General features: G+C 37.0%; 1 protein-coding gene across 2 annotated transcripts in view; it reads left to right on the plus strand.

Annotated features, from left to right (window-relative positions):
• Nucleotides 1–17192, plus strand: part of LOC141512400 (cytochrome P450 2J4-like) — a 72680-nt gene that overhangs the window by 41742 nt on the left and 13746 nt on the right. For both annotated transcript variants that reach the window (XM_074221303.1, XM_074221304.1), the window contains 4 exons: nt 3022–3184; nt 11614–11763; nt 14012–14172; nt 16041–16217. In XM_074221303.1, the coding sequence (XP_074077404.1) occupies nt 3022–3184; nt 11614–11763; nt 14012–14172; nt 16041–16217 (651 nt within the window). The remainder of the gene's footprint in view (nt 1–3021; nt 3185–11613; nt 11764–14011; nt 14173–16040; nt 16218–17192) is intronic.

A 17192-nucleotide genomic window follows, 5' to 3' on the forward strand; every position in this document is an offset into this window, starting at 1 on the left:
AAGGAGCTTTTATAGATGAAGCACAAGAGAGAGCTGAATTTGAAGATATAATATATTATAAAAATGGAGTCAATGGCTAAAAGGGAAATGTAATGGGAGTAAGAGAAAGGAGATGTGGAATAGGCTAAAATATTTCATATAATAAGATTTTTTTTATTACAATGAGCTATTGCAATGATATGGAAGGGGGAAAGGCGATGGGGCATGAGGGAAACTTCGTTCCCATCAGAGGTGGCTTAGAGAGGAAACAGCATATATACTCAATGGGGTATAGACATCTAGAGTAAGAAGGAGAGAAAGGGGAGGGGGGAAGGAGGTTATGTGAGTGTTGGAGGAGAGGGTGGACTGTAGGGGAGAGTGGTAAGATATAGCACATTTTCTTTTTTACTTCTTGCAAGTGGCTGGGATTGGATGGCCTGTCTGGAACCACAGGGCTGAGTGATTGCTGGGCATTAGGGGTGGTATGTGGGCATGGGGACTCTTGGCCCCAGGGTCAGTGATCAGTCTGCTGTGCCATTCAGCTACCCTACAGTACATTTAAGAAGAGGGACAGAGTGAAAGGTGAGAGAAAATATAGTATATGGTAGTGGGGAAATACAAATGGAGGGAGTAGCAATCAGCAATGGAAACAATGGAAAAAATATGGAAGTAGCTTTTGTGATGGACTTAGCCTAAAGAATGTTATCTACCCGCAACAGAGCTGGTGGTGTTGGAACACAGACTGAAGCACATTTTATTATTATTATTATTGTTGTTGTTGTTATTTTATTTTCATTTTGGGGGGGTTTTGGGGGGGTTTTGGGGGGCAATAGGTTTGGGGTGGCTTGCCCAGGATCACATAGCTGGGTGATTGTTGGGTGCCTGGGGCTGGGTTTGAGCTTGGATGCTCCTGACTCTGGGGCCGGAGTCGGTGCTCTGTCCACTGTGCCACCTAGCTGCCCCTATTATTAGTATTTTTTATTTCAAATTTTATTTTTTCCTCTTTCCTTTACTTTATTGCTCATGAGGGTCTGTATTTTTTTTGGGGGGAGGGTATTTTGTTTACTCTTAAACAAGAATGTTTTAGTAATGTATAAAAAACATCATTTAAAAAATAAAGATAAAAACATCATTTGTACAAAAATAAAATAAATATGATAAATATAAAAAATTATATCTAGATAGATAGATAGATAGAAAGATAGAGCTTATTTTATGCATGTAAAAACTTTCTTCTGACAAGGGACCCATAGTCTTCACCAAACTAACAAAGCGACAACAACTATATACATACACACACATTCACACACCCAAAGTTTTAAAATGGCTGGTCCATGACTCTGTTCTTAGGACTTGGGACTAGTTACGTCAGACCTTTGATGTGTCCTTGACTTTTTGGTCAAATCTATGTGTTAATGCAAGTTGCATTTATGTGTTAAGACAAGTAACCTGGGGCAGCTAGGTGGTGCAGTGGATAGAGCACCGACCCTGGAGTCAGGAGTAGCTGGGTTCAAATCCAGTCTCAGACACTTAATAATTATCTAGCTGTGTGGCCTTGGGCAAGCCATTTAACCCCGTTTGCCTTGCAAAAAAAAACACCTAAAAAAAAAGACAAGTAACCCAACTTTTTTTTGAGTCACTGATAAAATGTTTCAGGGTCAAGCACAAATCCAGAAGTAATCCTCTGAAGATCTCCTTCCTAGGACATTCAAAGATTAAGTATCTTCTCCGGAGTCAAACAAATGGTATAAGTAAGGGGTGGGGCATGAACCCAAGTCTTTGTGACACCAATATGGGTCTGTTTGCAGTATCTGGTGCTACTTCCAAGGAGATATTGTTATAGCCCTTGAATGGTTTTAGAGAACTTTGCATGCATTATATCATTTGATCTTCAACACATCCCTTTGAGAGACCTACTTTATGTGCAGAAATAAAATGTTGGAAAAGGCTCAGTACCTGACTCCTAGTAGGTATTGAAGGATGGATATAAACCCAGATCTTAGTAGATTTCAAACCATAAGTCCTTCTAACACCCTGCCTTGCTTTTTTCTTGAGTGTCTAAACATTCCTGACTTCTGAAAACAATCATCTTTGTTATCAACTTAAGGTCCTTCACTGTCTGAGGTTCTTGAAACAGAAGAGCAACATTCTCAAATCTTAGTAAGCTGTATGTAATGGGTTCAGATAAGGGTATGGTGAAAGACTTTGGAGGTGTCTGCTCCATGAAGATAAAACTTGCCAAGTTCATGGAAACTCATGATCATGATGGTTTTGGGTGATTTTTGAGTGATTTTTCCTCTAGTCTCTCCCAAATCTCATCAGTGCCATGGGAGAAAAAAACTCAGTCAATCAATCAATCAATCACTCAACCAATCAACAAGCATTTCTTGCTTTGTGCCAGGTTCTGCTAAGTGTGGGAAATTAAAAAACCAAAAATGAAACTGCCCTTTCCCTCCAGGAGCTCACATTCTGCCCACTACAATTAACTTACTAATGATTCAAGTATCGATCACTAAGTCTTTTCCATGTACTAAACTCTGAGTTGATCTTTGTTAAATATTTCTAGTCCAGTGTACTAGCTTAAATGAAGGCTCTATGGGGCCTAGAATGGACTCCCTCTTACTCTGAATCTCTTGAAATTTCCAGTTTCCATCAAAATTCAACTTTAGGAGAATCTCTGCAGGACATCTTCCTAATATCTGCCAGGTGCTATTCTCCCCAGAAATCATTTAGAATTTCCTTTGTATGTATTCTGCATTTACTTATATAGGCAAGCTACATTGCTGTCCAATATCATGTTCTCAAGGGAAGGAACTGGGGTATTTGCCTGATCTGTTCCTATCACAGCGCTTGGGATTCAGTTGGATGACAAATATTGGTTGGGATGAACCTGACTGAATTCTTTGGAACTGAATCAATCTCAACTAAGTGTATTCAATTGGAATTGGTTTCTCATTTCTACAGTGACATCTGATAACAGCACAGGAAAAAAGTAACCTTAAAGGCAATGGAAGTTTGTGACTCAAATTAATTCTTTTTCAGTTAATCAAGAAATATGGGAATGTTGTCTGCACACATGCAGGCAATAAAACCTTTATGATGGTAACCGGCTTGCCGAGGATCAAGGAGGTCCTACTCAAAGAAGATCAGGTGTTTATTGATCGTCCCAAAATTCCTGTTCATGACTATGTATTTAAATCACGTGGTGAGTTCTTTTGAATTATAATAAATATTTTTTATCTCTAGGATTCTACGAAATATATCTTTGACTCCTGTCCTTCACCATTCCTGAAGGATTCCAACCCATTATAGAAGTCTTGGGTCTAGAAGAAATATAATAGGAAAAAACAGTCTTTTAAAGTTTTCTATCTTCTTGTCTGAAAGTAGTGGAGAGGAAAAGGATTGCATGGGATGGCAAAGGAGATGGAGAAAGGGTTCTAATTCATTCCATGGGAGAGTCAGTTGAAGGAGCTTGAAGTATTTAACTTAAGGACAAAAAGACTCAGTTGTGGGTGGGGAACAGAGAAACATAATGACTGTCCTCAAGTCCTCAAGATCTATTGATAAAAAAATATTAACTTGCTCCTCTTAACCCCAGAACCAACAGCAGAGGGTGAGACTTTCAGAGGGGGGGGGGTACAATTTGACTTGATCCTAGGAAAAACTTCCTAAGCATTAATGAAATAAAGTTATCCAAATTTGAAGAAAAGAAACCAAGTTGCCAAGACCCTGATCTTTTTCAGAACTATTGTACTTGTGAAATTAACTTTTACACATTGGGGTGAGACTTTACATTTATTCCTTTTGAATTTTGCTTTATTTTATTCATATTACTATAAGAAAAACAAATGTAGCTGAGTTCTAAAACTAAAACTAAAATGATTTTCTTCAGAGGTGGAAGATTCTCCCTCATTGGAAGTCTTCAAGTAAAAGTTCTTCAGTATACTTTTCTCATGTCATTTGTTGGGTACAAGTTAAACTGAATGGCCTCTGAAATTTCATTCAAATCTGAAACTCTATGGATTTATGATCCTGCCTTTATGCCCTTTGACTGACATGATGATGCTGGTGCCAACAGAGCTACCTGCATCTGGACGTAGTCAATAAAATCAAAGTCTCAGATCAAGGATTTTTTTGTTGTTGCATTGTTTTGTTTTACTATTTTAGAAATATTTGATAATTTATGAACTGAAAGAAGCATCACTATAACAGCATACAATAAAAAGATGACTGCACATGAAATTGTAAATCTACTCTACATAACTAATATTACTTTCAAAAATACCAGAGAGATTTTTCTTCCCTACCCTCTCTAGATGCAACTAGCATTTATGTATATATATATATATATGTGTGTGTGTATGTATGTATGTATGTAGCATTATTCTATACATACTTCTATTTATCATTTTTTCTTTGTATGCCAATAGTATCTTTTTATATGCATTTTATAGATAATTTGTGTGTTCATAATAGGTATATTAATCCCTCCAAGTGGTTCTTAAAACAATATTACTTTTACTATATTCAATGTTCTCTTGTTTCACTCTATATTATCTCATGGAAGTCTTTCCATGTTGTTGCTGAGCTCTACATTTATTATAGCACACTTATTATATACATATCTATATTAATTATAGAACATTTATTGTTAAATATATATTATATTTGATGGTTCCATCAAAACCATATATCACAATTGATGGACATTCCTGCACTCTCCAGTTTTTGGTCACCCAAAAGAGAGATGCCATAAACATTATAGAAAATAACTTTTCTCTAATCATCTTTAGAAATAGATATAGTAATGTTATGGTTGGGTCACATGGTACAAGTAGTTTTATATTTCTTTCAGTGTAATTCCAGATTGCTCTCCAAAATGGTTGTATCATTTCACAATTCCACCAACAATGAATTAGTCTCCCAATTTTTCCTCATGGTCTCCAACACCTACATCCGCTCTTCAAACATTTTAGCCAGTCTGATAGATGTAAAACCATATGCCAAAATTGTTTTAATCTGCATTTCTCAAATCAATTATAATTGAGAGCATTTTTTCATATAATTGCTAATGTTTTAGTTTCTTCATTTGAAATATGCCTGTTCACATCCTTGATCATTTATCAGTTGGAAAATTACTCATATTCTTTTAGATTTCACAAGGTTCTTTTATACATACGTGTGTATGTGTGTATGTGTGTATGTGTGTGTGTGTGTGTGTATGTCTTAGACCTCTATGAGACCTTTAAATATGAGATTCAGGATTCTTGGTTCACTATGAAGACAGATAAAATTCAGTTTTGTGAGGATGGTAACAATCCAAAGTGTTTTTATGATTTCCTGAAGGCTTATTTATGAGCCAAAGAACTATGGAACATCTCAACTACTCAAAATGTACTGATAGAGACATGTTAATTAGTGATCCTAGAGGGATGGGCTTAAAATTTCCAGAATTTCTAAAAGCACCATCATCAAGGAATGCTGAAGCCATTGACCTTTTACCTCAGGTTGAAGTGAATCCTTCCCTAGTTGAAGAAGAGGTTTTTAAATGTAATTAGACTCTTTTTAATTATAACAAAGAACCTGGTACTTATTCTAGTCTAGCTGAGATTGTGTGTGTGTGTGTGTGTGTGTGTGTGTGTGTGTGTGTGTGTGTGTGTGTATGTGTGTGCAGGGGGAGTCCATTGCTTATAGAAATAGTGACTAAAATTTTCCAAGTTCAATGGTAAAAGGAAATTACCCCAAGGAGTTTAAGGATACTGCCCTTGTCCATATCTATTATGATAAAGAGAATAGGTTGTTCAGTGAAAATCACAATGTAGAGGGGAAGTATTTTTCTCTTAGTCATTGTTGCCAAGGCTCTTGCCAGAGTCCTTCTTAATAGGCTTGTCCTTTACTTGGAAGATGATCATCTACCAGAGAGTCGGTTTGTTTCAAAAGGCAACAAGGAATGGTTGGTATAGTGGTTGTTGCCCAACAACTCTAGGAGAAATGCCAGGAATAGAACAGAATTCTGTACACAACACTTGTAGATATGATCAAGGTCTTTGATACTGTCAGTCAGTCAGTCTTTGGGAAATTATGTCAAAATTGTGTTGGTCAGAAAAATTCATCAGTATGTCAATTTCATGCTGGTGGGTTTGCCCAGGGTGTGGAAGATGAACAATGCCCTCATGCTTTACCAGTCACAAATGGAATGACTGCTACTATGATTTTAGCATGATGTTTTCAGTCATGGTATCAAATGTCTTCATTAGGAAGAACATGGCATCAAGGTTAATTACCAAATGATAGAAAATTCTTCAACTTGAAAAGGCCAAGACTAAAGTAGAGGGAGTATTGGTGCATGGTATTTTTGTCTTTAGATGATTGTACGTTCAAAGCAGCTTCTGAAACTGAGATGCAGCAAAAGTATGGATTGATTCTCTATTGCTTGTGCTAATTTTAGCCTAACAATTAAGACTAAGAAATCATAGATCCTCTGTCAGGCAGCATCACACCATCTAAAAGTGGAACCATTGGTTATAGAAAATGGAGAAGTTTTTAATACTGTGGATATGTTCACTTATCTTGGAAATATACTTTTCTGGTATGTACACATTGACAAGGAAGTTGACATACACATCACTAGAACTATCTCACTGTTTGAAAGATTCTAAAGGATTGTGCAGGAGAGAAGAGGTATTAAAGTGACAATCTACCAAGTCATTGTGCTGACCTCATTGCTGTATCCTATGAAATCTTGACAGTCTATGAGCACCATTCCAGGAAACTGAATCCAATTTGAATTGTCTTAGGAAGATTTTGAAGATCACCTAAGAGGACAAAATCCCATTCATTGAGGTCCTTTCTCAAACTAAAGTTATCAAACATGAAACACCACTAAAGAGAGTGCAATGCAAATAGGCTGGTCATACTGTAAACATCAAATTTACACTTGTCCAAAAGACTATTTTTTGGAGAACTTACACAATGTGGTCAGAAAAAGCAATGCAAGAACACTCTGAATGTTTCTCAAAAAATTTAGAATTGATTGTTACATGGGAAATACTGGCACAGGACCATCTAGAGTAGTATACCCTCATCCAGGAATGTGCTTTTTTCTATGAGCAAAGCAGAATTGATCAATTAAAAGAAATATGAGATGTGCAAATTGATAGAATACACCCCAGATGTTCACATGGTCTATTTGTGCCCAACCTATGGTAGAGCATCCCAAGCTCTTTTGGTCTGGTCAGTCACAGTCAGACATAATGTCACTTGATTCTAACCTAAAGATGTCATTTTAGTACTCTTAGAGTACAAAGGACAACAACCAATAAATTAGATAGTTTCAGTAATTATCAGCTTGTAATACAGTTTAACACCCAGTATAGTTTCCTCCAGGTAAAACAAGGCATTCAGATTAGATCACCTCAAAGGTTTTTGACTCTTTTATACTTCCAAACATAAGGTCCCATGATCTTATTCATATCTCACTAGCAGAGCAGGGACTTTTGCTAAGAAAGTGAGAGGTGCAGGTTTGATCTAAGACATCTTATAGTAGAGTAATGAGGTATAATTAAAATTGAAAAAGATTGAGAAAATTCCTTATGGGATGGCAAGCCAGGAGGAAGAAGGGGAAAAGTTAGAGGGCAAACATAGACAATCTGAAAACAAAATGGGTCAATCTAGACATCAAGAGAGCAGTTTAGAATTACAATAAAATGAGAAGGATGCTTTGCAAAGTATAACTTTTATTATAATAAACCACATGCCACCAATCACTTCATTGGTTGTTGTGATCCTTTTCAGTATCCAAAAGGACTAGTAGTAATGTTGGTGTCATGAAAAGAATATGAGAAATTTAGCAAAATTCCTCCTTCACCTATTTTTTCAAATGGTTTTTTTATATAGTTGGAATTACTTATTCTTTAAATGTTTGGTAAAATTCACTTGTAAAGTCACCTGACCCTGGACATTTTTTTTCTTTGGGAGCTCATTGATGATTTGTTCAATTTCTTTCTTTCTAAAATGAGGTTAAATATTCTATTTGCTCTTCTTTTTATCTGAGCAATTGATATTTTTGTAAATATTCATTTATTTCATTTAGAGTGTCAGATTTAATGGCATACAGTTGGGCAAAATAGTTCTAAATTATGACTTTTAATTGCCTCCTCAGTGGTGGTGACTTGACCTTTTTAATTTTTGATATTAGTAATTTGGCTTTCTTCTTTCCTTTTTTAAAATTAAGTTAAGCAAAAGTTTATCTATTTAATTATTCCCCCCATAAAATCATCTCTTAGTTTCATTAGCTCAATTGTTTTCTTTCAGTTTTATTAATTTCTCCTTTGATGTTCAGAATATCTAAGTTGTTATTTAGTTAGAGATTTGTTCTTTTTCTAGTTTGTTTAGTTACATGCCCAACTTACTGATCTCCTTTGTCTCGATTTTATTTATATAAGCTTTTATATATCTCAAATTGCTCTTAAACAATTGCTTTAGCTACATTCAATAAATTTTGGTATGATGTCTCCTTATTGTCATTGTCTTGGAAAAAATATCATCACATCATAATCAATTTATAACCACACTACCTATACTCCTTTCAATTGTCCTAAGAGAAATACAATTCTCAAGACTATAAATATTGTCTTCCCATATAGGAATGTAAAAAGCTTAGTCTTTTTTGACTGACATTTGTTTAGTTCTGCTCTTTTTATCAAGGAAGTTTGAAAGTCCCCTATTTCATTAAAAATCTATCTTTCCCCCAAAAGAATATACTTTATTTTACATAGTAGTTGATTCTTGATTGTGATCCAAGCTCCTTTGCCCTCCAAGATAGCATATTCCAGACTTTCCAGTCCTTTAATGTTGAAGCTGACTAGGGCGACTTGGCATTAAAACTACTTCTTTTAGTCTGCTTATAGTATTTTTCTCCATTAACTGATAATTCTGAAATTTGGCTCCAATATTCCTTGAAGTTTTGATTTTGGGATCTCTTTCTGGAAGGGATTTATGGATTATTTCAAAGACTATTTTATCTTCTTTTTCTGGGATGGTAGGGTAGTTTTCCTTGACAATTTCTTGAAAGACATTGTCCAACCTCTTTTTTATTGTAGCATTCAGATAAACCAATATTTCATTAATTATCTCTCCCAGATTTCTTTTCCTGATCATTTTCCCTAAAAGGTACTTAATCTTTTCTTCTATTTTTGCAATCTTTTGGTATTATTTGATGGAATCTTGGTGTCTCATGAAGTCCATTTGTCTAATTCTAATTTTTAGGGTTCTATTTTCTTCAGTTAGTTGTGTTTCCTTTTCTGTTTGGTCAGTTTTACTATTAAAGGAGTTGATAATTTTTTCCATTTGGACTATTTTACTTTTATTGTTTTCTTCGGTCATTTTTTTCATAACTCTTATATCACTCTCATTTCTTTTCTCAATTTTTCTTCATTCTCTTTCCTCTGATTTTTAAATCCTTTTTGAGCTCTTCCAAGTGATCTTTTTGGATTTGGGACCAATTCATAATCCCCTTTGAAATTTCACATATAGGGTTTTTCTCACTGTTTTTTTCCTTCTGAGAGGGTGTTTTTATTTTCCTTAGCAGCACAGTAACTTTTTTTGGTTAGCAATTTTTTGCTTTATTGCTTATTTTGAAAGTTGAGCTCTGCTCCTGAGGCACAGTCCCAAGATTTTTGTCCTGGTAACCAGGGTCTGGTTCTGGCTTTATACTTTGGTGTTTCAGATGCTCAAAGTTTGCTTCCAGTGTTTAGGTAGCCTACCCCAGTCCTGCCTAGGGCATCAGAATTCCTGGACATGATCTTTGCCTTTGGATCTGGGAATGGGACTCTCATCCCTGGCCTGCTGAGCCAGGACCTGAGCTGCCCTGTGACTAAGAGTCTCCTGCTGATTTTCTAGTTTCCCAGATTACCCACATGAGAGATACCTTTTTCTGAAGTTCCTCCAAGATATCTTGAGCTGAAAAGTTTCATTCTTTGTTTTTTGAGGGTTCTGTCCCTTCAGAGTCTACTGAGAGGATTCATTTAAAGTTGTTTTGGGAATAGCATTAGGAGCTTCCTAGCTTCTCGCATCACCTTGGTGCTGATCAAGAATTCCCTTAGTGAGGTTTCTGAGAAAACTAGAAACATTCAGCAGGAGAGGCACCAGAAATATCAGGAATGTCATCCTGGAAGCACCTTAACCTAAACTTAATTGTTGGCCAGGACTATCTTCATTTAGGTGGCTAAGGGTTCTCTTGCATACAACCTATCCCAGTGCCTGTGTTAAGACTGTCAGTTTCCCAAACTTTATTCAGTCAGTATTAACTGGCCCACCATTATGTCATCCCCCTGCCCAGGAGCCCCATCAGGAGGAAGGAGGTAGTCAGTCAGGTGATACAGAGCATGAAGAGCTGGTTCACAAAGACCTCAGCTCCAATCTAGCCTCAGGCACTTAAGGCCTCTGTGATCCTAAGCAAGCAGATGTGTTTTCTTCACTGTAAAATGATACACCTGACTCAGAAGGTTAATAAGGATCATAGGACATAATATTTCTAAAATGCCTAGCATAGTTTCTGGCTCATGGTGCTTAAGAAATGTTTATTTGGGGGCAGCTAGATGGGGCAGTAGATAAAGCACAGGCCTTGGAGTCAGGAGGACCTGGGTTCAAATCCGGTCTCAGAAACTTAATAATTACCTAGCTGTGTGGCCTTGGGCAAGACACTTAACCCCGTTTGCCTTACAAAAAAACCTTAAAAAAAAGAAACATTTATTCTCTTCCTTTCCTTTTTGCTTTACCAGTTAGAGTCCTCTTTGGAAAGACCAATTTTTTTGGGGGGGGGATGGTTTGAAACTGTTTGATCCCTTCCCATATCATTAAAAAGCAACATATCTTTAAACAATTCTTTCCTTCAGCACTATCCAAACCATCTAAGTCTTAGTTCCCAAACTTTCCATAGTAAAATATTTCCTGGGAAAGGGTCCCTTTTCTACAATCTCCCATTCTTAATTAGAGAAAAATGGAGTTAACTGTTTAATACCGTGCTGTCAGCAAGGTAGAGGGTTCTTATCTTTTTCAGATGACATTAAGTTAAAATAATGACAATGAGCCTGATTGTAGCAATTCTGCAATCATAGACCAAAACATTTTCACCCTGCCTGAACCATTACATTGATGAAGTCAGCAAAAGTCTTGTTAGATAGCTTAGGCCATTTAAAGTGAATCCGACCATCAAGATTAGGACCTGGGCTATCTTCTCCAAAGGAGAAAATTGTCCCACAGTCAGCCATCTCTGATTAAGGAAATCAGAAACTCAACTAATGCAGCCCAAAGGATAGTCTACTTAGAGACCCTAAAACTTCTGAGCTATGACATCTCCTTTTGTCTTTAGGACTTCCAGGTCTTTTCATATGCTCTGTAATTAAACTTTAGGTGTTGCTTCACCAGTTAATATGTAGGTTCCTTGGGTGTAGAAATTCATACTATTTGTATAACCCAGCACAGTGTTTACCACATAGTAGGTGTTTTTTAAGTGCTCATTTAATTGAATTCCATTACTGCTAGGGGGAATAGCCATAATAAGGAAATTATGGATCTTTTGAAATATTGACAAAATTGTTATTGATGTGAATATTATTTTAATTATTAATTTAGGTTTAGTCATGTCTAATGGACAAGAATGGAAATATCAAAGAAGATTTGCCTTAATGACCCTAAGAAACTTTGGTTTGGGAAAGAGGACTGTGGAAGATGGGATCCGGGAGGAGGCCCGGTATCTCACTGAGGTGATTGGGGAAGAAAAAGGTAAGTACTGGTTAGGCAGAGCTGTTTTCACTGGCTCCTGGTTGCCCTTATGGGCAAATGATCATTAAAAATAATCTGTAACTGTGGGTGGAAGGAGCTGGGAAAGAGATAAAGAAAAAAAAATGTCTTACCCTATACCTGAATGTTTTCAAAGATCCAACACTGTCCTCTAAGAAGAAACGAAGCCTTAAGAAAAGAAAAGAACCCTTGATGGTACATTCTCTTGAATTCCATTATAATTATTTTCTGCCATCAACACATAGATCTTATATGTCTCAGTTCTTCAAACGCCACACCTTGAATCTTGCCTTAGCTCTCCACTCCATGAATTTCCTACATGCACAAACACACACACACACACACACACACACACACACACAAACACAGCTTGCCTCTATTCACTCTTGCTACTCTTCTCTTTTTTCTTCACAATCATCCTCTTTCTACAGACTGAATGATTCCCTTTTTTTCAGAATCTTCCCTCTCATTCTTCTGTTTCCTTTCTCTTCTCCCTTGCTCACCTCTGTCTACTCCTAAAAGTTTGTGCATACATATGAAAACACATATTGTTGTCTTCATTTTGGAAATTTTTCAACCAATCGTTTATTTTCTTTCCTTCTTCTTCTTCCTTCCACTTGAAAAAAAACCAGTAAGAAACATACATAGTCAACATAGGCAAGCAAAATAAATTCTTACCTTGGCCATACCCAAAAGCTGATTTCTCATTTTGTAACCTAAGTCCATGACCTGTCTGAAGGTGATGATGATGATGTTTGTCCTTAATTCTCAATGAAAATCATGACATCAGGGACATGAAGCCATGAAAAGCAAGTGAATTGAATTTGAGTGAGGGGGAGCTTTTCTAAGTCACCAGCCTTACTATCTCTTCCAGAGTTGTCTGACTCCAGTGGTCAGATATGAATCAGGATGACAGGAAATGAGCCTGGATACAAGACAATCGAGGTTAAGTGACTTGCCCAAGGTCACAACAGATAGTAAATGCCAAGTGTCTCAGACCAGATTAGAATACAGGACTGGTGCTCTATTGATTCTTGGAAGGCAGACAACAGGTTTCATTGTTAGCCCTCTGGAATGCTGGTTGGATTGCATTGTCCAAAGTTCTTAAATTTATCCAGATTATCTTTTTTCTTTCACAATGTTCTTATTGTCGACGTTGATTCTTCCACTTTTCCTCCTCTTTCCATGCTGCTTCTTTTTTCCTTCTCTTCCTCTTCCCATCCTCATACATTTTCCCTTTCTCCTCCTCTGTGGCTGCTTTTTCATATTATAGATTTAGGGTAAGAATGAACCTTGAAATCCATCAATCCAACCCTCTCTCCCCTTCTGCATATGGGTAAACTTAGGAGTGGACTAAGTGACTTGCCCAAGGTCAGTCAGTCAGTCAATAAATATTTATCAAGTGCCTATCATATTCCATATTGTATGATAAATTCTGGGAATATAACAAAAGGAAAAAGAGAGGCCTCATCCTCAAGGACTACCTAGTCTAAGAGCAAAACAATTTGCAAACAATTCTGTACAAAAACAATATAAACTGGATAAATTGGCAACAGTCCACTGTTGGAAACACAAAAGCTAAGGTCGCTTGAGGTAGGATGCGCCCTCCTGGCTCTAGGCCCAGGTTCTCTTCCTTATTCACCTTCTCATACTTACTTTTTCATTCGAGCATCTCCAGGTACAATTTCAGCTTTACTACTCATATGCATGCAAGTAAGATGTATATAGCCAGGGGCATTGTTATAGGCATACAGACATCTATGGGTACACATCAACTGGTGGGCCAGTGTCCATTATCCAGATGGGCACACTTTTGTGAGCCTATATACATGATATTTCAGATATAGAAACATAGATAGAGGCTAGAAGGACCCTCAGTATTCTAGTTCAACCCCTTCATTTTACTGCTGAATAAATAGATGTAAAGCCAGATGAAGCAGTTTGCCCAAAGCCCCATGGGTAACTTATATTGAAACAAAATATGCCAATTACACTCCAAGTCTTGATTGAAACATTGAAAAGTGGGCATAGTCTTTTGTTTGTTCTCACATCTATTTAAGCAGTAGCTGCTTCTGGACAATGATAACAAATCAGATATGTGGTGGTAGGTGGGAAGGGGGCAAGGGAAGGGAAAAAATCCTTAGAAGAAAAGAGTAGAAAACTTTGCTATGTTCCCTTAAAGAATGTGAATGAGATGAAGTCACCTGTACCTTTTTCTTTTGATCAACAGGAAAGCCCTTTGACCCCCACTTTCAGATCAACAATGCTGTTTCCAATATCATCTGCTCCATCACTTTTGGGCATCGGTTTGAGTACCATGATTCTAAGTTTCGGGAACTGCTGAAGAGTTTGGATGCGGTCACAGTGCTTGAAGCCACATGGCAGAGTCAGGTAACAGATCACCCACTTCCTGGGCAGGGCTGGCTCAGTCTCAGCTGGGTCTTTTACTTCCTCCACCTGGAAAAACCCAAACAAACATGACTTTGGGAGGTTGGCAGGAGTTGAATCAGGTTATGGGTGAGTTCTTCAGTAACTCCATGAAAACGGCAGAGAAATGAATCAAGATTTTTATAAATTGTGACATGAAAGAATCTGCCTCAGGACCCAAGGCTTTTCCAGAACACTGAGATCCCTGAATAATTGGAGTCAAATTTCTAAACAGTTTTAAGTTTTTATAAAATCTTTTCAAAGATGATCAATTTACAAATATTTATTAAGCAACTGTTGCAGGCTAAGTACTACACTAGGAGATGGGGAAACAATGACAGAAATAATCCCTGACCTCAGGTGGTTTACATTGTGTCAGAGGAGAAGACATGCCTCAAGTGAGTCTCAATGGCAAATAAAAAAATACAGTGAGAAAAGTTTTGGTCAGAGGGGCATTAGAAGCCAGAAGGATCGGAAAGGGCATCATGGAGAAGTCGCCTCTTGATCAGTTAAAGGAAAAGGAGGAATTTTATTCTCACCTCTGTAGGGGAGAGAGAGACAGAGAGAGGAGGGGCAAAGAGAGTCACACAGATACCCATGGGGAGACAGATAGAGAGACAGAGAGAAAGAGACAAAGAGAGATAGGGAAGCATGGGGGTAGAGGAAGAGTGAGGGAGACAGGGAAGGAGAGAGAGTAAAGAAAGAGAGAGAGCAGAAAGAAGGTACAGAGACAGGCAGAGAAACAAAAAATAAGACAAAAGAAGAGACAATCAAGGAGACAAAGATCACTGAAGGGCTTTCATTTATTTCCAGTCACCTTTGCCCTGACTGTCCCTCCCACCTCTAATACCTTCCCTCTTTACTCCCATCTTTTAGATTTTTTTCCAAGAATCAGTCCAAATTTCACCTTCTACTGAATGATGTCCTTTTTGCTCCCTCTAGCTGCCAGAACCTTCCACACTATTACCTTTCCCCCATTGTATATATCTTACATGTACCTTGTTATTTCTATAGTGTCTCTCCCATTTTAACATGAATGACACGAAGCCAGGTACCAGCATCTTTCTTTCTTCTTTACAGTCCCTAGCACATAATAACTACTTAATAAATATTTGCTGATTAACTGAATTCTTTAGAAGCTCACAACAGCCCTTATCATCCCTTTTTTACAGTTAAGAAACTAAGGTTGAGAAAAGTCACTGAGTTAGCCCATAGTTAATAAGTATCTGAAGCAGAACTCTAACTCAGGTCTTCCTGAGTCTTACTCTGGCACTCTGTTTAGTATTCCTTCTAGTCAGTGAGTAAGCCTAACCAAAGAAGTCACTGGCTCAAGATTTCACTTAACTCCTCAGGAGGCTGGAAATGAAAAAAAAGGAGGGAAAAGGATGGATGATATTAGCTCTCATTTCCTTAAGAGAACAGTATGTGAACTCTGGAGAAGGGAATTTTGTGGAAAAATTAGAGGAACACATGTTTAAATGCTAGCCATTGTCCTAGAAAGAATCCCTCCCTTCCTTCTTTGAAGGATGGGAGGCTGGCCAGCCTGGTGACATCTTGAAAGAATTATTTAAATCAAGACATGACTAAGAGACTGGTGATGAGACAAGAAATAGTTGGACATCAACTTGTGTGTTCAGAGAGCAACAGTATGGGAGAACAGACAGTGGTTATAGGAATGATGAATTTTAGAGTAGTAGATGTAGAATTAGGATAAATTCCATGACACAAAAGCAATGGTCAAGAACCCTGGCCTAACATAGGATGAGGAGGATGAAGAACTAGAACAGCCTACACATCTCTTCTTTCTTCCCCACCCATTTTATTTTATTTAGGTCTTCAATATGTTTCCTCGGATAATGAAATTCCTGCCAGGAAGTCACCAGAAATGCTTTAGGGAATGGAGAAAGCTGGAGACTTTTGTAGAAGATGAGATCAAACAACACAAGGAAAATCTGAATTCAGAGGAGACCCAGGACTTCATTGATGCCTACCTGAAGGAGCTGTCCAAGGTAATTAAGTAAACTCAGAAAATGGTCATTAGGTATTTAAACCCACCTCTCCCCCCAAAAGTGCATAGTTGGGGTATAAGTGAATTTAAATGTTTTAAATTTTACATCTTGTTCATAATATAAATATCTTTCCTCAATTACAACCCTGGAAGTAAAGCTTATATACAGAACTTGCTAGCGGAGACCTGATAATTTTAATTTAAAACTGGAAAGGACTTGGGGTCCCTTCATTGAATTCAACCCCCTAATTTTATAAGAAAGGAAACTTCTTATAAAGCCTAGAGAGGTTAGTTGACTTCCTCTAATTACACAGGTATTAGGAATCTGAGACTGAATTTGTATCCAGCTCTTTGTTTCCAAGTTCAATGTTCTTTTCATTAGAACATACTTTTATTGAAACTAAGTTTTGCCCCAGATGTTTTATCTCTATGAATTCATCTCCATCTTACTTTTTTCATCTATAATATTAGGATTTTCTAATTATCCTCTGTTCTACCAAGAATTGTGTTTTTATCCTTTGTAAACCTCACAAAACTATAAAAATATATCAAATTATCAGTCATAAATATGTGAACAAAATATAACCAACTCTGTGATATTGTACAATAGTCAAATAGGCCATTTCCCTCCTGAGTCCTGTAGAATCAGAATAAACATGTAATTTAGAAATATTTAGAAATAAAAATACTAAATTTTTAGTATTAGTATAAAAATACTAAGTTCTAATAACATTAGAATATAGATGATGTAAGTCAATATGTGGCCTCCAAGGGATCCTTACATCTGGTATAGTGGGCCCATTTCTATTTGAGTTTGATATATTGGAGTTTCTTTCCAATTTCTAGATTTTATGATTGCATCCTAGCTAGTTCAAAAATGCTCGACCTCTATTTGAATTCCAGATCCTGAACTCTTCAAGCAAATTTACCTAGAAACAAACTATTTCTCTAAGTCTCAGTATCTCAGTATCTTCAT

Source organism: Macrotis lagotis, chromosome 2 (assembly GCF_037893015.1).
Source record: "Macrotis lagotis isolate mMagLag1 chromosome 2, bilby.v1.9.chrom.fasta, whole genome shotgun sequence".
NCBI lineage: Eukaryota > Metazoa > Chordata > Mammalia > Peramelemorphia > Peramelidae > Macrotis > Macrotis lagotis.